Source organism: Centroberyx affinis, unplaced genomic scaffold, assembly GCF_046629955.1.
Source record: "Centroberyx affinis isolate AG114_WGS23_722 - 3 ecotype Tasmania unplaced genomic scaffold, CSIRO-AGI_Caff_v1 ptg005838l_1, whole genome shotgun sequence".
NCBI classification, from domain to species: Eukaryota; Metazoa; Chordata; class Actinopteri; order Beryciformes; family Berycidae; genus Centroberyx; species Centroberyx affinis.
In genome coordinates, this window is record NW_027282961.1 from 42,046 (window position 1) to 65,816 (window position 23,771).

General features: G+C 45.4%; 1 protein-coding gene across 1 annotated transcript in view; it reads right to left on the reverse strand.

Annotated features, from left to right (window-relative positions):
* The window catches only part of LOC139667869 (probable JmjC domain-containing histone demethylation protein 2C), a 60,292-nt gene that overhangs the window by 22,692 nt on the left and 13,829 nt on the right, over positions 1 to 23,771 (reverse strand). The window contains 11 exon segments of the mRNA XM_071547343.1: positions 67 to 226; positions 2,460 to 2,638; positions 3,687 to 3,884; positions 3,978 to 5,010; positions 6,308 to 6,665; positions 11,043 to 11,609; positions 11,748 to 12,021; positions 13,441 to 13,482; positions 14,134 to 14,277; positions 15,522 to 15,646; positions 16,910 to 17,015. Coding sequence (XP_071403444.1) covers positions 67 to 226; positions 2,460 to 2,638; positions 3,687 to 3,884; positions 3,978 to 5,010; positions 6,308 to 6,665; positions 11,043 to 11,609; positions 11,748 to 12,021; positions 13,441 to 13,482; positions 14,134 to 14,277; positions 15,522 to 15,646; positions 16,910 to 16,916 — 3,087 coding nt within the window. The 5' untranslated portion in view covers positions 16,917 to 17,015.

A 23,771-nucleotide genomic window follows, 5' to 3' on the forward strand; every position in this document is an offset into this window, starting at 1 on the left:
CCTCTCTCGGGACACACGCTCTCAGAAGAATTTGTCTCATGATCCAAATTTTGGCTTTACCTGTACCTGTGTCTGTGCCAGGCGTGCCTTGCTGTGGGCGTCTAGGTAAAGGCGGTGGAGGTGGGCGTCTTTCCCCGTGGGCGTTCGACTCCTGTCCGTCTGCTCCTGCTTCAGCTGCGCCAACGTCAGCCTGATCGGGTCCACGAAGCCTTTCTTATCCACATCGCTGCAGAAGACACATACACACATGTATCATCAACAAGGGAAATAAGGTCATGACTTTTCCTGTGCGAGCTTTAAATGCTTTACATACAGTATGTCACATAATAATTGTTTTTAATGAATCTTTGTTTAACTCGAGCAGTGTTCTCACAGTGTCACCTCTAGTACAAGTACACCTCTCATAATTTCATGATATTCTATTGGGGCTGGGCGATATGGTTGAAATCAATGTCATGATAATCATAAGGATTTTTCTCGATATCAATATATATCACGATATGGTTCATGTATGCAAAATCACGTTAAATAATCAAATTAATGTTCATCTCATTGAACCGAATGGTGATGTTAGGTGTGATGTCAAACAAAACTGAAATTTTCAAATAATATTCCTCCTCATTATGAGAGTTTTTAAGTAAAATTTGCTTGTCATCATCAATTTAGACAGCAGAAATGTGCGTCACGATATTAAAATATCTTCATATCATCACGATATGATTCCACTGAAAGACGATAAACGATAATATTGAATTATCGCCCAGCCCTGTGAATTCTAGGAATTGTAGCAGCACTCTACCGACATTTTCAATTTCAAATAAAACAAATAAATGAACAAACAAATGAACGAGTGAGCAAATGGATTTTTAAAAAACGCACGTACAGTAAATGAATAATTCTGGATGTAGGGAAATCAAATTAGTTTTATCCAAGTTTAGGCGAGCTGCAGTGTATCATGGTACTACATTAAACAGGAGGCCGTCTGCTCAGCCAACTTGAATTTAATTAATGTGACATAACCAGGCTGAAGAGAGAGAGACGAGTGGCGTATAATGGCTTTCATGATACAGGAACATGGTCGGAACAGGCTGAATCTGTGTGTGTGTGTGTGTGTGTGTGTGTGTGTGTGTGTGTGCACGGCTATTCAGCAGTGTCTAAATAATGACCAGTGGTTTCATAAGGAGGACACAGGCTGCTGGATGAATGGGAGGTCATCTAGTGCTTGCTATCATACTGGATTAGTACCACCTCACTTCGTATGACTGGGCCCGGCTCTGGCCCTCTATCTGCCTGTGTCTCTGTCCCGTCTGTCTCTCGAGGGGTGGATGGGGGGGTGGATGGGGGGGGACTGAGGTCGCATGTCCGCTTGTGCACTCTGAGCAGTACTGGCTTTACAAAGGAAAGGACATGCTGTTCAAATGCACAAAGCACATTTCTCTCTCTCTCTCTCTCTCTCTCTCTCTCTCTCTCTCTCTCTCTCTCTGTGACAGGTATCTGCAGAGAATTGGGGGGGGTTGGCAGGAAACTGGGAGGCCGCTGTCTCTTTCTACTCCGAGCCTGGGGAGGTTTAGGCAGGCGGGGACAGTAAGCGGGCTCTGTATGCGGGCTGGGGAAAGGTGAGGAACCCGAGGGCTTTTTCGGGGGAACACCGGTGGGAGGCTGTGATCGTGGGCTAGAGCTCTGTAAGGTTTAGATGGAGAGTGCTGTACAAGCTACCACTCCCCGAAAGGTCTGGCAACAAATAGCTGTACATGCTATTGCACATGCTTTTTCTCAGTAACTAATATATGTGTTTATTAACAGTTGAAAATAGTTAATGAATCCAATAATCAAACATTGAACGCAGTGAAATGAAATGACCAATCTCTGTCTGAAATTAAGTTTAAAGCAGTGATTCTCAACCTTTTTCATATCAAGGACCCTAATTTAGTCCACATTTGGGCCACAGACCCCCATTTGATGAGATTTTGTCTCTCGGACCCAAATCTGAGAATATTTTTATTGTTAGATATGATTTTGTCCAGAACTCCATGACTATCTGTATTGTAGGTAGAGAGATAACAGAGAAACTATGATCAAAACAGTCATTCTTCTACATTCTCTAATTGTGTTAACTTCTTGCAAATGAAGTAATGCTGAAGTTTAACAATTCGTCAGTTTGCTGGGGACCCTCTGGAACGGCCTCAAGGACCCCTGGTGGTCCCCGGACCCCACGTTGAGAACCACTGGTTTAAAGAACTAAAAATAAAATAAAATCACTGTCAAATGGCACATGAGCATAAATAACAAATGTAGACCTTTGTGATTGGGCAGCTGAAACGGTGACCGGCCAATCACTGACTACTGGTTGCTTCTGGTGTATCCTTATGTTTTAGCCAATCCGGGCTTTACTTGCAGTGGAGTGGAGAAACAGCGGAGGAGCAGCAATTTGAGAGAAGAGCTTCTACCCATCTACTCACTCTTTATGAAGGTCCATGCTGGTCTTGGACAGCGGGGGGCTGGCGTGCGTGTTCATCTTCATGGGGGGCCGGTGGGCGTGGGCATCGGCGCTGGCCGGCCGGACGGGAACGTGGCTCAGCAGGCCCAGGCCGTCGGGGGAACCGCCGGTGGTCTGGTGCAGCCACGGACTGGCCGTGTTCTGGAAGACCCCACACACACACACACACACGGTTACAGTGTGATTAGAAGAAAAGCCACAATATGAAACACACAGGTATACATATATTTTCTCTCTCTCTCTCTCTCTCTCTCTCTCTCTCTCTGAAACCAGGGATGATGATGATGAGGAGAAGAAGAATCAATTCATACTTGTGTGGCATCTGATCGAAATGCCTCATTAGAATCAGTTCAGGTTCAGGTCTCCCCATAGACAACCAATGAGGTATTGATCAATTCTACAATAAATATGTAATCAATCAAACTGCACCTGGACCACATCCCATTAGTAATAAAAGGCCCATGTCATGACAGTATGGACACACACTCTTTTAATAGCCCGGCGACATCTCATTTGGCCTCTTCTCCTCCCTTTTCCTCACTCCTTCTCTACTCCTATCCCTCCATCCCTCTCCCTGCCTGCCAAATATCTCTCCTCTTTCTCCATCCAATGTCTCTCCATCCTCCCTTCACCGCCTTCTTCCAAGAGAAATAAGACGACTGGCTGTCACAGACAAAGAGGTGTCTCGCACTGGAGGAGATCCATTACTGGATAAACACAAGAGAGGAATACGGGATCAAGGAGAGAGAGAGAGAGAGAGAGAGAGATGAAAAAGTGGAGATGAAAAAGTGGAGAGACTGAGAGAGAAGGAGAGACAAGGAGAGAGAGAATTTAGGGATGATATTTGCGAAGCGAGAGTGGAGCTGGTCTTTGACTGACAGGTGAGGATAGCAGAATCTCACACACACACACACACACACACACACTCTCTTCCAAAAGCATGTCCTTCCATGACCCTCCCTATCTCTTTCTCTCCATCTCGTCTCCCTCTGTTTTTCTGTCACACATTTTGTCACTGTCCGATCTTCCTAACCTGAACTCAAATTGAAGAGTTCAGTTTCAAAACGCTACATACCCAGGAAAGATATCCAGTTTTCACATTCAAGATCTCTCTCACACACACACACACACACACACACACACACACACACACACACACACACACACAGGCTGTCATGAGTCCACCTACCCTCCTGAGCGAGACCTCCGAGTTGACGGCGGCGGGGTTTTCCGGGTGAACCCACTTGGCCGTGGGGGGCAGGTTGAGTCCCGGGGGGTAGGAGGAGGGCGTCCCGTTGGGGTACTGCCACAGGATGGGGTACAGGCCCAGCCCGGCCGCCCCGCTGTGGGCCTGGGCTAGCAGCGGGGGCGGAGGGGGTCCCTGGCCCTGAGAAACAAAAACACATTTGGTTCACAACAATTTTGGTTTCTCAATTAAAAAATCTTTGGCTAGTGAAGCTTTGTGAGACTGGACTCGGACCTGTAGGTACTGCTGCTGGTGCGCGGCCGCCGGGTGGGCCAGGGCGAGGTGGCCCAGCCCGCCGGGGGAGTCCAGCCGCGGGTGGCCCCCGAGGAGGGACGCGGTGGGGGGCGGGGGCATGGCCGGGAGCACGCCGGGGGGCAGGAGGTGCGGGTGCGGGTGCGGGTGCGGGTGCTGGTGCGGGTGCGGGTGCGGCAGGGCGGAGGTCGGGGGAGGGCCGAGGAGGTGGGAGGCGGCGTGCGGGTGCTGTTGGCCCGGGGCGAGGCACGGGGTGTGCGGGGAGGGGGAGTGGAGCGGGTGCAGGTGGGGGTGCAGGTACGCCGCCACGTGGTTGGAGGAGACGGTGGCGGCGGCGGAGTTCTCGGCGTCGGAGCGGACCAGCGCCGGGTCCCGGTAGACGGTGAAGGTCTCGTTCTTGTCGATGATCAGCGGGCTCTTGGTGCTGGACTCCGAGCGGGCCGGGACCGGCTTGAAGCCGGACCGGGGCGCGTCGGCCGGCTCCGCCTTGGCGGCCGGGCGTCCCGTCGGAGGCGGGGACGTGTCCGAGTACCGGGGTATTTTGTGTTTGGAGACCTCCGGGGAGGTGTTGGGTTTGGGTTTGGAGACGTCCAGGAGGCCCGGGTGGGGCTTGGCCTTGAGGAGGTCGGCCGGGTGCGCGTTGGGGTAAGGGTGGCTCTGGAGGCTGTGGGGGTGCTGGGGTTTCTGTTTGAGGGGGTCGAGCTGGGCGGGGTTGGGGTTGGGGTTGGGGCTGCTTCTGGGCTTGGCCAGGTCGGGGGGGGGGTTTGGGTTCATCTTGTGGGGGGGCGGGTGCTGCTGCTGCTGCTGTTTTCTCGCCTCTTCTGACAAAGAGGGGCTCTTGATGCAGGGCAGGATAGATGTGAAGTGTTGCTGTTGCTGTTGTTGTTGTTGTGTGTGCTGATGATGATGCTGTTGTTGATGATGATGATGATGAAGATGATGATGGTGATGATGATGAAGGGCATTTTTCTCTTTCTCCACCAGCACTGCGTTTTCAGCCGCCGATGTCACCGGCCTGAAAAAACAGAAATGGCATTTTAAATATGTACATTTGTGGTTTTGGGGTGGTCTGACTACTGCACCACACATTAACCCAATTTTCACAACCTTTATTAGTCATCTGAATGGTTGATTCCCACTGTGGCCCTGACGTCAATTTCCATGACTGTTCCATTACTTTTCATGACTAACTTGCAGTGCTTCCATGACCTGAAAATGATCTTCCTTACTGGACTGTTAATGATTTTCAGCCTGGTTCCCACTCCAGTCGGGCTGCAAAACCACCTAACGCAATGAATGTGTGAAACATTTTGGAAAACACATTCTGCTGTATTCCTGTAAAGTAAACCCACTTGTAAAAAATCCCCTGGTATTCCCCGACTTCACCAGAAACTTTTTCAAGTTCCCTTACTTTGGAAGACTAGGGATGGGCATTTCAAGCAAAAATACAATTCGATATTCACTGGGAACTGTTCCGACCGTTCTTCGCCTCGAACCGGCCCTTCTCTCGTTTTAACGTTAAAACGCCCCGAACCGGCCCTTCTCTCGTTTTAACGTTAAAACGCCCCGAACCGGCCCTTCTCTCGCTTTAACGTTAAAGCGCCCCGAACCGGACCTTCTCTCGTTTTAACGTTAAAACGGCCCGAACCGGCCCTTCTCTCGCTTTAACGTTAAAGCGCCCCGAACCGGCCCTTCTCTCCTTTTAACGTTAAAACGTCCCGAACCGGCCCTTCTCTCGTTTTAACGTTAAAACGCCTCGAACCGGCCCTTCTCTCGTTTTAACGTTAAAACTCCCCGAACCGGCCCTTCTCTCGTTTTAACGTCAAAACGCCCCGAACCGGCCCTTCTCTCGTTTTAACGTTAAAACAGCCCGAACCGGTCCTTCTCTCGTTTTAACGTTAAAACGCCCCGAACCGGCCCTTCTCTCATTTTAACGTTAAAACGAGAGAAGGACCGGTTCGGGGCTAATCAAGCTATACCTATTTACTACTAGCAAGCTATGAAAATATACTTTTTAAGACAAGACGACAGTCGCATAAACTATTTGAATTTTTAGAATTTAATGACTATTCGAAATGGAATAGTCATGTGTTGTGTATGGAATACACCTCAAAATTCATTCCAGGAATTCCATGAACAGTGGGAATCCTGGAAAAGGATACGGCCTCATACGACTTTTGTAATTTTGATGCAAGCATATATACGACATTGGAAAAGGAACATGAAGTTTAACATTCAGAATAAAACTATACCTCATAATAAATAAACACACGTAAACACAATCCGATGACTTCCGAATTCCGCAATCGTACCTGATGACCTCAGAGTGGGCGAACTCTATCTTGTTGCTGAGGTTCCTGGCTGCCGTCAAGCCGCCTCCCATCATGCCCTGCTGCTGCTGCTGCTGCTGCTGCGCGGCCGGTTCCGCGTCCGTCCGGCGGCCCCCCTCCGACGGCGAGGGAGAGGGCGGGACGGGGGGCGAGGAGACGGGGGAGGGGTTGAGGGGGAGGTAGGGCGACAGGGCCGTGGACTCGGCCTTCTGGGAGGCCAGCAGCGCCGACACCGCCTCCGAGCTCTCCCGGTGCACCGTGGCCTGGGCGTCCTCCGTGATGTCGATCACACCGCTGCCGTGGAGGTGGGACGACGACGGCGTCTGGGACCGGGATGAGGCTAAAAACAAATGATGGATAATGAGTGTTGGAAAACGCATACCTTTATGTACATGTTAACTAACGTTTATTTTCATTGTCGATTACTTTTCTTGATTAATCGATTAGTTGTTTGGTCTATAAAATGTCAGAAAATGGTGAAAAATGTGGATCAGTGTTTCCCAAAGCCCAAGATGACGTCCTCAAATGTCTTGTTTTGTCCACAACCCAAAGATATTCAGTTTACTGTCATAGAGGAGGAAAGAAACCAGAAAATATTCACATTTAAGAAGCTGGAATCAGAGAATTTTGACTTATTTTTCTTAAAAAATTACTCAAACCGATTAATTGATTATCAAAATAGTTGGCGATTAATTTAGTAGTTGACTACTAATCGATTAATCGTTGCAGCTCTAGTTGGATTTTAATGACTCTGAATACTCAATTTCAGTAATAATATTACAGCTACCATTGAGAAAAAAAAGTCATTTGTTTTGTTCTCACCTCTGTAAATACCGGATTTGTTGGATTATCAAATAAATAAATGAATAAATAAAAAAATACAACAACTAACATTACATCCCACCTACATCCCCTGGTTCCTTTTCCTCCTAATTAGTTGTCATCCTCTCACACTGGGCTGCTCTGATGAGACATGGTAGAAAAGTTTACTTTCTCTGAGTGGAAGTATTCCCACTGCTTTGATGAGAAATGGTAGGTCTATCCAGCAAAAACATCAATGTTGTTTGGTTTTCTGATCCTTCACAGGAGAGGAAACTGACTTATCTTGAATTCTGAAGGTAAGAGTGAACACAATTGCCAATTTTGGAGGTGTCCCCCTTACAGACTGTTAACTAGTCATGGTAAGGGAGCTTGCGTACCTTTAGGATCCCTCAGAGCTATGCCGGTGGGAGGAACCAAACCGGACAAGTCTAGGCTGAAGGGTCAGATGAAGCATAGTCTAGTAAATCTCCTCATCATGGAGCCTATGCAAGTACAATAATCTACGACCACTGCGGAAAACAAGTGGAAACACAGACCATGGATACTCAAACTCAAAAAACCACCTTGAGCCAAGCAGACTGCCCCTATAGAGGGTGTATGAAATCCTTGGCCCAAACCTTGGGAGGGGAAGGGGAAGGGGGGGGAGGGGAAGGGGAAGGGGGGCAGACTACCAAGCAAAAGAGGAATTCTACCAACAATTACGAACTGTAATCCATGAGGTACCAAAGAGAGACCCATATAGTGATGGGAGACATGAATGCCAAGGTTGGTAATGACTGCAACAACTGGAAAGGGATCAAGGGGTCCGAGGAACTGGGACAGATGAATGAGAACAGACGTCTGTGCCTGCAATGAACTTGTGATCAGAGGAAGTACAGTATCTTCCCACACAAACCCACCAACAAAACCACAAGGATTTCGCCGGACCCCATTCCGGATTGCATTACAATAGCAAGGAAGTGGAGGAGAGTTCTTCTAGATGTCAGAGTTAAGAGAGGAGCAGACATAGATCCTGATCGCCGCCCTCTGATTGGACAGCTCCAAATGAAGTTGGCAGTAAAGAAGAATGCTGGAAACAGGGTGCAGAGGCGCTTTGGAACGGGCCAGGAATGGGCAATATCTCTACAGAACAGCTTCCAAGCTTTGGCAGAGGGAGTAAGCATCGATGAGAAGTGGCCAAGATGCGAGGACGGCATTACGACCACCTGCAAAGAAGTCTTAGGGTTCAGAGACAGCAAAACAAAAAGACTGGATGTCAGATGAGACTTGGGACGAATATAGAAGGAAGGCGAGACATCAAACTCAAATTGAACAGAATGAAAAAAGACACCAAGAAAGCAGACCTTCAAAAGAACAGAGCAGTCAGGAAGCAATGCATGAGGGACAAGAAAGCATTCGCTGAACAACTTGTAAATGAGGCAGAGACAGCAGCCAAACGGAACACCAAAGAGCTGCACAAAATAACCACACAACTAGCTGGGAAGTAAGCCATCCAATCAGAGTCAAACAGGGAAACCACTACATGAAAGACCAGCAACAACTGCACTGGAGAGAATACTTCAGATATTCTTAACAAACCCATACCAGAAACAAGCCCAGATGTCACAGAAGCTGACCGAGACCTAAACATCATTTGTGGCAAGATATCCAAGGAGATCAAATGATCCATCAAAAAACAAGACAGGCAAGGCACCTGGAGGTGACAACCTTCCACCTGATGTCCTAGAAGTGGACATAAATGCCACCACAGATGTCCTATATAGTCTTCTTATATATCTGGGCCCAAGAGGAGGTGCCCACAGACTGGAAGACGGGCCTTGTTGTCACAATCCCCAAGAAAGGCGACTTCGGTGAATGCAAGAACTGGAGAGGCATCACGCTTCTCTCTATTCCCAGCAAAATCCTTTGCTGAATCATTCTAGCTAGGATACAGAGTGCACTAGATAGACTAGACAGAAACACCTTCTGGAGGTTAATGCGACACTATGGGATAGGGCTGGGCAATATATCAATATTATATCGATATCGTGATATGAGACTAGATATCGTCTTAGATTTTGGTTATCGTAATATCGTGATATGGCATAAGTGTCTTTTCCTGGTTTTAAAGGCTGCATTACAGTAAAGTGATGTCATTTTCTGAACTTAACAGACTGTTCTAAAACAGGGAAGGAAACCCTGTCTTTGCATTTTATTTTGATCACAGTCTTGTTTTAATAAAAGTGCTTGTGACATCTCACATGTGGCTTTGACTTACAAATGAACATTTAGCCCACTTCGTAGAAAATACCGAGATATATATCGTGTATCGCCGTTCAGCCTAAAAATACCGAGATATGATTTTTGGTCCATATCGCCCAGCCCTACTATGGGATTCCATCCAAGTTCGTCAATGTGATAGAGAGACTACAGGAAAATAGTAACAACTAGGCCTCAGGATCAACATGGGTAAAACAAAGGTCACTAGAATAAACTCTAGCTCATCTAGAGCAATAACCACAGGGGGAGAACCAGTTGAAGATGTGTTGGACTGAGAAACATCAGCACAGATAGAGTGTACAAGGATGATAAACTTCGCATTGGCCAGACATGCTTTCCACCTAACACTGAGCACTTCAAATCTGTTCTTCTCTATGGCGGTGAAACCTGGAAACGGACACACAATTTCATCAAAGCAAGCAGCATTCAAGCAAAGCACAGGTCTTCATCAAGGATTTGTTGGCCCAAAAAATAACAAATGAACTGTGGAAAAAATCGAAACAAGAGCCCATGGACCCAATCGTCAGATGGTGGATCGGTCATACGCTGAGAAAAGAATGGGCACGCATCACTAGACAAGCACTGGACCACAACCCACAAGGCAAGAGGAAGAAAGGAAGGCCAAAAAACAACTGGAAGCACTCCACAACGCAAGAGCTGGTGAAAGTAGGGATCTCCTAGCAAAAGGCTAAGGCTGGAGCCCAGAAGTGGACAGAGAGCTATGGTTCAGGGCCAAGAGGATTAAGTAAAATTCTGGAGATGTAATGGAAAAGTAATATAAGGCCTAGTGTAAAAAATACGTATATAAAAAATGTACATATGTGCTGGTCAATTTGTACATTACACGACATTGAGGTAGGTGTACACATGCACCCGTCAATCTGTATATTCACTGACAGTGTGGTACATGTATACATGGACCAGTCAGTTTGTATATTTACATTGTATAACATCAGGGTATCCGATTCCGGACAGCATATGACCAAAAAAATCACAATCATATACCAATATATTTCATCCTGTACTGTTTTCGCTGAAGTTTCTCATAGATTAACAATCCTCCATCTGTCTTTTTTAAAGTTTGATATCGCTTTTACCTTAACTTGTAATTGATTTTCTTCCAGTCCCTGCAAATGGATGATAGCGCACCTATTTTTGAGATTCAAAATTCGTATCCAATTCCGGACACTTACTTTCGTCCGTGTCGGTGTATTCATATACTCGATATTAACCCTTTATTAACCCTTCCTGTACCTTCACAATGTTACAGATACTTGTAAGAAGTGCAGGCTATGTACTCAAAGCTCTTATTTTTCCATTTATCAGCCAATACCGATTCTCTGGGATTTAAGTGGGATTTAAGGCTTCCCGCTTCTTGTTCGTGACTAAGTTCGTAACTTAGTGTTTTATATGCTTAAATGTGTATAGATATTTATGAAATGTGATACCTAGCTTCTGAGATGTGTATGAATTTACGTCACTGATCTTTCGGTTGGGAACTCCGTATAAAAATGGTAAACACCGGAAATTACGCGAGTGACCGAGTGTCCGGAATTGGATACAATTCCGTTACATGCACAACGCTGCATTTACATTATATGTGCAGCCTCTCTCTATGTGGATATACTGACTGTACCTTTCACAGTGCTCTTGCTGCTCTCCATTATGCAGCCTTGGACGGTGTCGGTCATCAGGGGCACCTGTTGCCGTGGAGATCGGGTGATCTGCGTTACCGCCACCAGCTCCTCTTCCTCCTTCGTTATCGTCGTGCCCGTCTCCTTGACGACGCCCTTCTTGCCGTCCTCCCCCGCTTGCAGCTCCGCCCAGGGGGACATCCGACCGATGAGGGGCGGGGAGTCGTCGAGCTTGGCGCCCTGCATCAGCGTCACCGGCTTCTCGTCGTCCTCCATTTTGGAAACGGCGCTTGGCTTCAGCTCGCTGCTGCTGCGAGTCTTCAGCTCGTTCTCGGAGTTGGGCTCCGAGGAGGAGGAGGACGACGAGGACGAGGAGGAGGACGACGAGGACGAGGAAGAGGAGGAGCACGAGGAGTGGGCCGTCCTCTTGTTGTGCGGGTTTTCCGAGTCGCTGCTCTCCGATAGGTCGGACGTCATGTCTGTCTTCAGCCTTTTTAGCCCCGCCTTTTTCTCGTCTTCCTCGGCCTTCCTGCGTTTATTCACCACCTGCTTGGCCTTTGATTTGGAGTCTGGATAGAGGAATAAAAAAAAAGAAAATGAGAGGGAGCGAAGCATTCATTTTTGGAGACCCACATGTGTACCTTGATCACTACTAGGTCTCACATACAGTATATATGGATGGTGTGGTGCGTATGGCCTGTCCTCACCTCTCCCCGTGGCCTCCTCCCTCCTCTCCTTGTCCTCCTCGGGGACGCTGCTGTCCGACCCTTTTCTCCGGGACGAGCGGGAGCTGCGCTGCTCCCTCTGCTCCCGCCCCCCGCCGCTTCCGGGCGAGTGGTGCGCCTGGCTGGCCGGCTGCTGGCCCTGCTGCGACTGGCTCTGCTGCTGGGAGGCCGACGTCCCCTGGGAGCCTTTCGGGGCGGGGCCCGACGAGGTCATGACGGGGCGGGGGCTGTTGGCCTGGGCTCGCGTGTAGTGACCCTGCATACAGCATACAATAAAGCATGCATAAAAATCACATACAGACACACACACAGCAAGGACGACACAGGTCAGTGATGGTAACTGGCAGAATGAAAGTGTGTGATTGGTCAACATTCAGAGGATAAAGTACAAAACCCATGTGTTAATGGATCTCCACATGAAAAGATCACTACTTTTATCCAAACAGTATCATGAGTGTATACATTCTTAGCATGGGTGGTTCCACAGAAAAGTTAACCCTAGCAGTGTTAGTGCTACGAATGAGCTATGCAGGACTAGTAAGGCTGGATTTCACACTGCATTTTGGGTATTGGCCAATCAAATCAAAGCAAAAACAATGGCTCTGTATCCAACCAGCTCCTGACTGGCTGCCTGTTACACTAGCTCTACACCAAACCCCAACCTAAATGGTACTAAATCTGTTCAGTCTTGCTGAGTTCACACGAAACAAGAACTAAGAGAGATTTTCTGTTCAACTTTATTAGTAGTTGGTTGTAATGTTTGTGGATCTTGGAATTTAAAGAGTAACTGAACCCCTAACCCAAATTTGAACCCTGAAGCCTGGTATCTAATGGAATGAAAAGTAGGGTACTGAACTGGCATCTGCTATAGGCTGATCTTTGGTGCCAGTTGATATCACCACCTGTTGTACTCTGTAGAAGGTGACATCACCTGGTACCGAGGTCCAGCCAATAGCAGATGGTGATTTCAGTACTTGGGGTGTAGTTACTCTTGAATGCCAACTGAATGTTGACCAAATTGTCCTATTAATATCTACTGAAAGGGTTTGAATTTTGTATGAATTGACAGGATTCACCGAGTAAAGAATATTGAACACACCACCACATCCACAAATGACTCAACGACTGAAAACACTCAAACTCCAACTGGATAACCATGACTGCCATCGCGACAAGAGGCTTTTAATTGTTAACGCAGCTTAAAAGAAGAGTTCCTATGGCATGTTGTACTGTATGTGAACCAGCTATTCGATCGGGGGACTTCATGTGTTCACACGTCTTACAGCTAGAGGATTGTTGCTATTCAGTCATGCTGCAAAAGACAGCTGCTTTAGAAGTTCGGAAAACATTTCTACAGAGTGCTTGTCTAGAGGCAATCTGTCACAGGAGACGATTATTTATCTGGGCCTCACACTTCCAAATAGGCTAATAATTTTTTCCTGCTTTATTCTCAATAAAGTCTGATCTGCGGTAATGAATACATATTCCTGGAGGACACAAATGTCGAAGGGTGACTGTTCATGTCAAAGTGAAAATGCTGGAAAGAGAAAGTGGAATACCGCTTTAAAGGTAGGGGGGGGTTATACAGACGAGAGCAAAGTAGTAAGTGGATATGTTTTAAATAACTGAAGACATGAGGAGTGCTTGAATTAATTACTAATTAATTATTAAGTACCTGAGTGTTGCCAGTGGTCCCGCTGGGTCTCCCTCCCGCCGTCTTTAATGTGTCAAGAAACAAGAAGAAGAACAGAATGAAACTGGGAAAAGGAGAGATTCTGTTAATGACTTGCGGGACCAGCGGTGATTGGCTGACCGGTTGACGGACTGACCGACTAACCAATGAGCTCCTTTCCACGTGCCATTTTGCATCCCTGAGTAAAAACCAAATCCTCACCGGCTGAGTCGCACTGTGCCGCCGCGGGAAAGGAGCCCATTGGTCTACAACATTACAATGTGTGTGTGTGTGTGTGTTGAGTTTGGCGGTAAAGCAAACTAAAGAAGCACATAGGAACTTTACTTTAAAGCTAGCTCTATTGATACAGAGTGGAAGCAGAAAGAAGGAGACAGCAGACATAGGTCAAACAGCCAAGACTTCACCGTGAGGAAGAAGTCAGATTTAGACAAGACTGAAAAAGGGTAAAATATTGGATATCTGGAATTCTTTGACATAAGACTTGGGAAGGATTGGAGAAGCTATGTTGACCAATGTCTCTGGGACAGACAGATAAACAGACAGAGACTAGGTGAGGAGTGAATGGATGAGCAGTGGACAACACACAGCACAGATACAATAGCAACACAGCAACTAAGGCCACACACAGGCTGCGATTGGCTCAGAGTGTGTGTGTGTGTGTGTGTGTGTACTCACGTGGGCAGTGTTGTTGTTCTGGCTGGATCGGGACCTTCTCCTGGAGGTGATGCCGATGTTTTCTCCTTTGAGCAGGGAGTGGACCACGTCGTCCAGAAACGTCATCTGGACCATGGACGGGTCCACGTTCTGAGGCTCTAGCACCTGAGCACACACACACCGCATACACTTTACACTGGCCGGGTGTCAGCAGTAGCATTTAGACCTTGTGACACCTGGTATTAAAGGTGCTATGTGTAGCATTTTAGCATATATAAATCATTACCACAGACATTAGTACAAATCGAGGGCTTGGAGCCAAAGGGGCGTAAGTGCGTTATAGTAGATTTTACAGGAGCCTTGGATCAGCTGCCGTTACCACATACTAAGCACAATATTTTTTGTGCTATCAGATTGAGCATTACTATAAAAACAATACTGCTACAGTTTAAGTTTAATTATATTTGTTAATTTTTTTTTAAATGGCAAAAGAGTGAAATACACCTTTTTGGCACAAACATTGTCCCAATACAGCCATGCAGAATATGGGCGTATGTAAGTAAACAATTGTAAAACACATTCATTTTAATACAAATCTAGCAATTACACTTCAATCAAGACTGACATATAAAACAAGATCAGAATGAATATAATGAAGTAATGCTCAGCAACTTTCACCAAGGCCTTTAAAACTGTAGGCTACATGGAACATATCAAATTGATTGATACATTTTTTTTAATAAACCTTTTTACTGTAATTAGAATATGAATAGGATACTAAAAATGATGTGATCATGCTGCCATGCTAGCATTACTTATGTCAGCATGCATTTTGAGTTGACCTAAGTGTTGTTAGAATCCTCTACCCACAATGCTTGTTCAGTGTCATAAGTGGGCTTTTGCTTGGTGTCAAAAGGGCGTAAGTGCAGTTACGGCCTTTTGGGCCCTACTTTTACTGTTACGGCTTTCAGTTTTTGTTCAATTAAAACTTATGGGTCATGATGTCAGTTGTGTCCTTTTGGCACTGAAAAGATCTCACTGAGCCCTTTCAATTGATACATAATACGCCCAAAATCGCACTTACGCCCCTTTGGCTCCAAGCCCTCAAAATAATGAGGTCTAAAAATGCCACATGTAGCACCACTAAAATGCGATCTACATCTGGATATGCTATCTGGATAATGAACAATCCATTCACCTTGCATTAACACCTGGTATGTATATGCATTCTTGTTCTAGTCTGTGTTCTGCCCACACTGTAAACCCATCTCATTTCTCACATGTGCTATGCAAAGGAGGCAACAGAAACACTATCCCAATACTGCAGCAAGGCCATATGTTTTTCAGACACACCCTGAGGTTTGCATGTGTGTGTGTGATTGTGTGTGTGTGTGTGTGCGTGCGCGTACCTGGTCATTCATAACGACCATGTTTCGACTAAAAAGGTCGTGGTGTGTAATGATGCCAGTGAACCACTGGGTGGCCGAGTCTTGTCTGTACACCCGCACACGGTAGCCATTCAACGAATAGGGACCTGGATTGGGGGTGAGAGACATGCAGAGAGAGGGAGCGATGGGGGGGGGAGAGAGAGAGAGAGAGAGAGAGAGAGAGAAAGTGAGCAAATGAGTGAAAAAGAGTAGGTGTATACACTAAATCCACTGAAGTGTTTCATTTCAATATAAGATAGCCAACATTTATATATATAGAAAAAAAAACTCCTGGCAGCATAAAGTTAAAAACATATGGTCCCTTTTAAAGGATAGCAGGGAACTTTAAATTTTACAGACTGGATCCACTACATTAAAGAATTATTAAATGATGAACTTCAGGGTCATTTTACAAAAGTGATATAAATTGATATAGATAGAACTCTTAAATTCCTTATACATTCCAAGCTTATTCCATTCTGGAAGTAAAGTCAATGAGCTGACATGGGAACAACTCTCTACAACAGTGGTTCTCAACGTGGGGTCCGGGGACCACCAGGGGTCACTTGAGGGGGTTCCAGGGGGTCTCCAGCAAATTGATGAATTGTGAAACTTTATGATTATTTCATTTACAAGAAGTGAACACAATTAGAAAACGCAGCTCCAACTTGTTAAAGATTTCCAACCAACCAATGTTAGATCCCATCAAATCAGTCAAGAGCAACATTTGATATTGCTGATGACACAACAAATGACTGTAGGTACTATAGGATTGTACTATGAACTTGGAGAATTCTGTATATCAAGTACAGTGCATCCGAAAAGTTTGGAATCAAGGGGATAGGGAGGGAACCGTGGGAACCGTGTATTTTTCCTTGTTACGCACATTAGTGGAGTGGACTGGCTGAGCTGTCACACTGTGAGCAACACCATCAACAAGTCACCAGAAGTCCATTCACTTCCTATACAGCTGAGTAATCGGGGAAAGTCAGCAGCCAGATTTCCCTACCGGTGTGATTTCACTTCAGTTCCGCCTGGCAAGTGAAAAAACGGATGAGAAGTGGACTCCAGCCATTCAGAGCTTCTCGGTTCTCTACAGCTTTTACTTGAAAGAGTACAGGAATGTCTCAAAATTTGCTGGCCAGCTATGTTAACTCATCCAAAAAAAGTAACATTATGAAAGTCAGAAACAAAGGAGAGAGAAGTACATGATTTGGCCTTTCAAAACGACATAAAACCACTACATAGGACCCACAATGACTCATCAACCAAGTTCAGGTTCAAATCCCACTTCTGACGAGCGGGTTTTGATACTCAGCCGGTTTCTCTCTGCTTCCAGATGCTGTATAGAGTGGAACGGAGCGCCTCACCTTGCATAAAAATCTCCTGGACCTTCTGGTCTTTGAGCCAGCCCTTCACTTCTTCATGGAGCTGGGGGTTGTCTCTTAATACGGGGCTCTGGCTGTCCACCTCATCCTGGAAGACACACACACAGAAAACAGTAGGGATTAGCACCAAACACACACTGACGCAAACCAGGGCTGAACAATGAATCGAAATTTTATCGAAATCGCAATATGGCCTACAGCAATTTTCAAATCGCAATATTTGTTAAAGGTGAAATGTGTCAAAATAGCATTTTAAATGAAATATTGTGGTGCTGCAGAGATGTCCTGGCCTACACATCATATTCTACAGACTTGAGAAAACATCTTTGTTTGGTACAGATCCCCGCAAAAATCACACCACAATCATTTTAATACGTTTTTCAATGAAAATGAGAATAATGATGTAAAAATGATCATTCCCTCTAATATCGCAAATCATATCGCAATTGCAATATCAGTCAAAATAATCGCAATTAGATATTTTTTCAATGTCGTTCAGCCCTAGTAGGAAATGAACATCAGTCTGTACCAGCCACTCAGGCAGGTAGTCAGTCATCCATCTCTATTTGTTTTGCTCATATAGATCCGTAATATAGATTTGTTTATTTGGTTATATGGTTAACAAGCTGCTGATGAAAACAGACACAGGTGGAAGATTCTAATGTTTTCAAATGAAACTCATCCAATAAATCAGACTGATACATTGAAAAACCTCCCTGCAGAAACATGGTGCAGCACAAATAATTATGACCCCAGGCTATGTGTGAGCTATCTGAGACACACACACACACACACACACACACACACACCTATATCAACACACGGTATGGTTTCAGACCCTGCTGTGTTGTTTGCGATGCCGAGGAGCGGAGTGTGTGAAGTGAAAGTGCGGCAGCGGGGTTTCTCTCATGCAACAGGTGGCAATCAATAGTGCAACACACACACACACACACACACACACACACACACACACACAATCTTTCTTGTGATTCTGATACCTAGAGAGATACAACTCTCTCCTACTCCTCTCTGAAGTTTACTGTGGACAAAACAACGTCTAGCACACATCACACAGCACCTTCTGCCTCAATACACACACACACACACACACACACAAACACACACACACACACACACACACGGTCAGACACATGAGTGCACACACACACAAACACAGGTTTATATGCAAAAAAAACATTTCGAATGAAAGCACTGGCCGGAAAACACCGGAGAGGAGAGAGGAACAGATGCTTTTCTTTCTCTGTCTGTGTGTGTGTGTGTGTGTGTGTGCGCGTGTGTGTGTGAAGGTCAAATGGGGTGAGAGAGAGAGAAAGAGAGGAAGTAGAGTGAAAAAGGCAAAGAATAGAGAGAGAGAGAAGCAAGAAAAGACTTGTAATGCCGCTTAATGGAACATCTCACCACAAAAACAAGAGGAGAGAGCAACTAAAATCACTTTCAAAGCTGGACCAGACACACACACACACACACACACACACAAAGAGAGAGAACAATAACAACATTTACAGTGCCAAGAGAAGTAAGAAAAGGGAGAGAGAGAGAGAGAGAGAGAGAGAGAGAGAGAGAGAGAGAGAGAGAGAGAGAGAGAGGAGGGGCGGGGAGGAGAAAACCAAACCACAGTCACCGCACCCACAGCAGACATAGCTTATCTGGTGTGTGTGTGTGTGTGTGTGTGTGTGTGTGTGTGTGTGTGTGTGTGTGTGTGTGTTGGGTTTATCAGCTCTTCTCTTCACTAACAACCCTTGAGGTTGTGTTATGGTTTCTTTAAGGCGAGGCACCACAGATAGGGGGGAAAAAAAATCCTTTCATCCAAACAGAAATACTATAGACACAAATCCAAACACTTTTTGTATTATGACTTATATATTTTGTTAGATTTAATAAAAACAAATGGATTCATTTGCATGTCAACATTTTTTCCTGTGGCAGAGGTCAATAAAGAAATAGTTGGTAATTTATGATTCAGAAAAATGTTGAATTATTTTAGTGTACCAGCTACTTTGTCCTAGTCCAGTGATTCTCAACCTTTTTCATATCAAGGACCCTAATTTAGTCCACATTAGGGCCACAGACCCCCATTTAAAGGCCTAAATCTGAGAATATTTTTATTGTTAGATATGATTTTGCCCAGAATTCCATGACTATCTGTATTGTAGGTAGAGAGATAACAGAGAAACTATGATCCAAACAGTCATTCTTCTACATTCTCTAATTTTAACTTCTTGAAAATGAAATAACGCTGATAACAGTTCATCAACTCGCTGGGGACCCCCTGGAACCCCCGCAAGGACCCCCTGGCGGTCCCCGGACCCCACGTTGAGAACCACCGTCTATTCTAAAACACCTAGTCGGCTGCTAGTGGTGCGAGGGAGCACTGGTGAACTCGGGGATTCACCGTGGGCTGCGGTTGACAGACGAAGAAGTGAGTTTGTTGCGCTGGTGGGAGGAAGTGGACATGAAGACACTTCCTGTCCCCCAGAGGAAGTGAGCGGTCCTGTTTAACGACCGGAGACAAAGTCAACAGGCAGCGGCTTCGGTTACTTCGTTGCCATGGCGACAGAAAGTGTCAGAAAATGTCAGAAAATGTAAATGTTGAAAAACCAAGATGATTCTTTATATGTAATTATATGGACACGATGACTTATTTGGTTTGAAAACTTGTACTGTATAATAGTGCATAATCATCAATATGTATTATAACTAATTATTGGGTGTGAAAACATGTGCTGAGTATGTAATCGTCAATATCTGTAATAACTACAGCGAGAACAGACTGGTATGTTTCCGTCCCAGCATGCCGCACTTTCATCTGTCATCACCGCCTAAAAAGGCATCCAAATAAAAACACACACACACACACACACACACACACTTTTAAAGCGCACACACACACACACACACACACACACACACACACACACACACAGAGCCTCCTTCATGAAGGGCAGAGTGGATGCAGTGTTCCTCGCTCTAACTCCATCCATCCATCAATTTAACAACAATGTCTGCCTGGGACTTTCCACACTCTGCCTGTGTGTGTGTGTGTGTGTGTGTGTGTGTGTGTGTGTGTGTGTGTGTGTGTGTGGGTGGGTGGGTGGGTGTGTGTGTTTACAGGAGTGGTTTGAATCTGAAATGCTTTGAGCTTTGCCAAACCTCATGTCAACTCTGACCCAGAAAACGGAAAACAGCCCTGATTCCTACATGCCTTTTTTTTCTCTCCCCTCCTACTAGCTTGATTCCCTCTATCCTTCCTCCTTTCCATAGATGTGTGTGTACTGAAAAAAAGAAAAAAAAAGACAAGCCTCTGAAACATCATTTAGACCATCATGGGACACTAAAACTGGAACCCCGAATATTATATGTTGACATTGCTGGACAAAAATCCTAATTTCTCCTCACAATACAGCGCTGAGAGAGAGAGAGAGAGAGAGAGAGAGAGAGAGAGAGGGAGAGAGAGAGAGAGCGGCAGACGAGATGAGGTTACGCCTTTCATTTCACCTTCCCATCTGCGAGATCCTGCTGCAGTGTTCTAGTTTCCCACCGGCCTCGTTTCCGGGGCCCCGCGCGAACGAAAAAACCGAGCTCGACTCCGGGGGCGCACGGGGCTCAAAATAGCGCGCCGTATATGCGGCGGGAGAGAGAGGTCGCCGCGAACAAAGCTCCTATCTTATTACACGTTTGAATGCGCCGCACCTTGTCGAGAACTCCGAGTCTGCTTTGACTCCGTCTCTGGTGTTTCTGCATTGCACTTCCCAGAGATCACCTGTCAATCAAGCAGCGTGGGGGCGGGACTATGACATTGTTGGACCTCTGACTTTCTGTTGATGAAGTTTGAGTTTCTCTAGGTCTGTTTTTTTTTAGCTTGACCACCATGCAGTTTTGGTAGAGGTTTCGCCCATAGAGCAGTGGTTCTCAACGTGGGGTCCGGGGACCACCGGGGGTCCTTGAGGGGGTTCCAGGGGGTCCCAAGCAAACTGATGAACTGTTAAACTTCAGCATTATTTCATCTACAAGAAGTGAACACAATTAGAGAATGTAGAAGAATGACTGTTCTGATCATAGTTTCACTGTTATATCAATACAGATAGTCATGGAATTCTGGACAAAATCATATGTGACAATAAAAATATTTTCAGATCTCATCAAATGGGGGTCCGTGGCCCTAATATGGACTAAATTAGGGGTCCATTGTATGAAAAAGGTTGAGAATCACTGCCATAGAGGATGCATGGAATCCTTCAACTGAAGTTACAACATGAAAAATCACCAAAATAGCAACTAGGAGGTTTCCACATGACAACAGTGATGTGAAATTCACTTTCAAAAACAGCCCCATAATGCCCTGCTCCTCCATGCTGGTATCACTCAGCCTTGATAACTATGTTTAGCTTTGCAGAGCCAGAAACCAAACATACTGTATGTGTGTGTGTGTGTGTGTGTGTGTGTGTGTTCTGACTACTATTTCTACTACGGCGTCTATTCTGGCCGACCGCGGGCCTGCATATAGACAGGGTTACCGAGGCAACATGGTCGCCATGGCCACCGATCGGGCCGGAGAGAATGGGGAGTATGAACCTGGGATCGCGTGCATGTAAACAAGGCTTTCCTATAAATACACACTGTGGCTAAAACAGGCCATTAGGATACATAGACAGAGAACCCAATGTGAACAATGTATCAGTACTGTATTTGGGTTAGCCTGTCATGACGTTAGCTGTGTTAACTGTTACACATTTGGCCATTTCCACTGTCAGCAGATGGGAAAATTAGGGCTGAACGATGAAGGCTAAACTGATAATCCTGACTATTTTGCTACATAATATAATTATTTGAGGAACAAAATGATTATACTGCAGTTTCATCATCTTAAATCAACATCCTTACTATTTTCAACAACAGCAGGCCATTGTAAACTAAATGGAATGTTTCAGTAGTTCCATAAGGTGATATTGTATGATTATTAATTGTGGAAACTAAAGGTTATACATGATTCACTGTGCAGCCCTATGTAAAGATGTAAGAATGGATCATTTTGGAATGTTAAGGCAGTGGTTCTCAAGCTTTTTCATATCATGGACCCCCTAATTTAGTCCAGATTAGGGGCCATGGACCCCCATTTGATGAGATTTTTATCTCTCTGACCCAAATCTGAGAATATTTTTATTGTCAGATATGATTTTGTCCAGAATCCCATGACTATCTGTACTGTAGGTAGAGAGATAACAGAGAAACTATGATCAAAATAGTCAGTCTAAAATGACAAAATAATGAAGTTTAACAATTCATCAATTTGCTGGGGACCCCCTGGAATGCCCTCAAGGACCCCTGATGGTCCCCGGACCCCACGTTGAGAACCACTAAAGAAAGAGACCATGTGTGAGTCCATGTGTATTCTGTAGTCCTGCATGTCCAGACAGCTCTCTACACTTGGCTGCACTTTGTTTTAGCTCAATTTTACAGTCCAATTTTACAGTCCAGTGATGGCAATATGTAAATATGTAGAATTTAACACAGGATTTGTGGGTTAAACGGGTCCTTGGCGCGCCTGCATGACATCATATGCTAATCTGCATAATAGAGGCATCAGCTGTACCCAACTTCAGGTTGTCTGCAAGCTTCTTCAAGCTAAATCCAAGACTTTTCCAGACTGATTTAATGACAGAATGGAATATTAAGGCCAGTTTTGCCACAGACGTGAACGTGAAAATAAAAATAACTCTTCTATCTATTCGATCTGCATGACCGGGCCGATCTCTCACATGAAAAACCGCACCGACACATTAACATTCTCCCCCCTGCGGTCTGAAAAAAAAGCAGCTGAAAAATGTGTTGCTAGTTGCACATAAACAAAGTTGCCAGAGGGGCAGAAAAGTCAGTAAATCTAGCGGAAAAGTTGCCAAATTTTTGCAACAGTTGCTGATTTTGAGCTAATCGGCGGCGTGGGAAGTCCTGCCTACACAACGGATATCTGTTGCAGCTTCTTCTGCTCGGCCAATTACCTAGCTGTGTCAGTCACACGTGCCCTCTGCTGATCGGGAAAGGTCCAAAGGTTCAAATGATTCAAAAGCGGCGTTTTTGTTTTTCACTTCCTCATTTTTTTTTTTTTGGCAGCCACCGAAAAAGCTTCGGTGGCTGCCCAAAAAAAAAAATGGCCCAATGCGGGAAAACACCCTTGACAAGGCATCAGGAGAGGAGAACCAAAACACAGTACACATGCAATGTTGGGGCTTGGTCTTCTGACTAGAGACTATAGTGAAGGTTTAAAGCGGTTTGGGACTAGTTTACATTCACTATCATGTCAGTAGTGACTGAAATGTTAATCTTTTCAACATTTGTCCAGCTATTGCCTGGGACTCTGTCTAAGACCTGGGGCCGGTTGCACAAAACCCCTCAAGTTTTCTAAGGGTGTTGCACAGAATCCCTTAACAGGTTTCCTTAGTTAAGGAAAAACGTTAAGGCATTTACTGCATCGAAAGAGATTTTACGGCGGTAAAATTCTACAGTTGCCATGGAGACCGTTTGTTTGCTTGCACTTGCGCTTGTGATACCTGTTATCGCCTCACAGAGTTGGCCTGATGGCAGAAGAAAAGAAGACAAGAACACCAAATTGGTCAGAGGAGGAAAAGATTATACTTCTGGAGGAATACAATAAAAGAAAGCACATGCTAAAAAGTAAATTTGATCCGCAAATAACAGAAAACAACGAATGTGGGAGGAAATTGCAATGGAAATTAATTCAAGAAGTCTGGTGAAGAGGTTCATCCAAGAGGTCCAAAATAAATATGACAGCTTCTTCATTTATCGCCATAAACTCGGCCATGTTGAG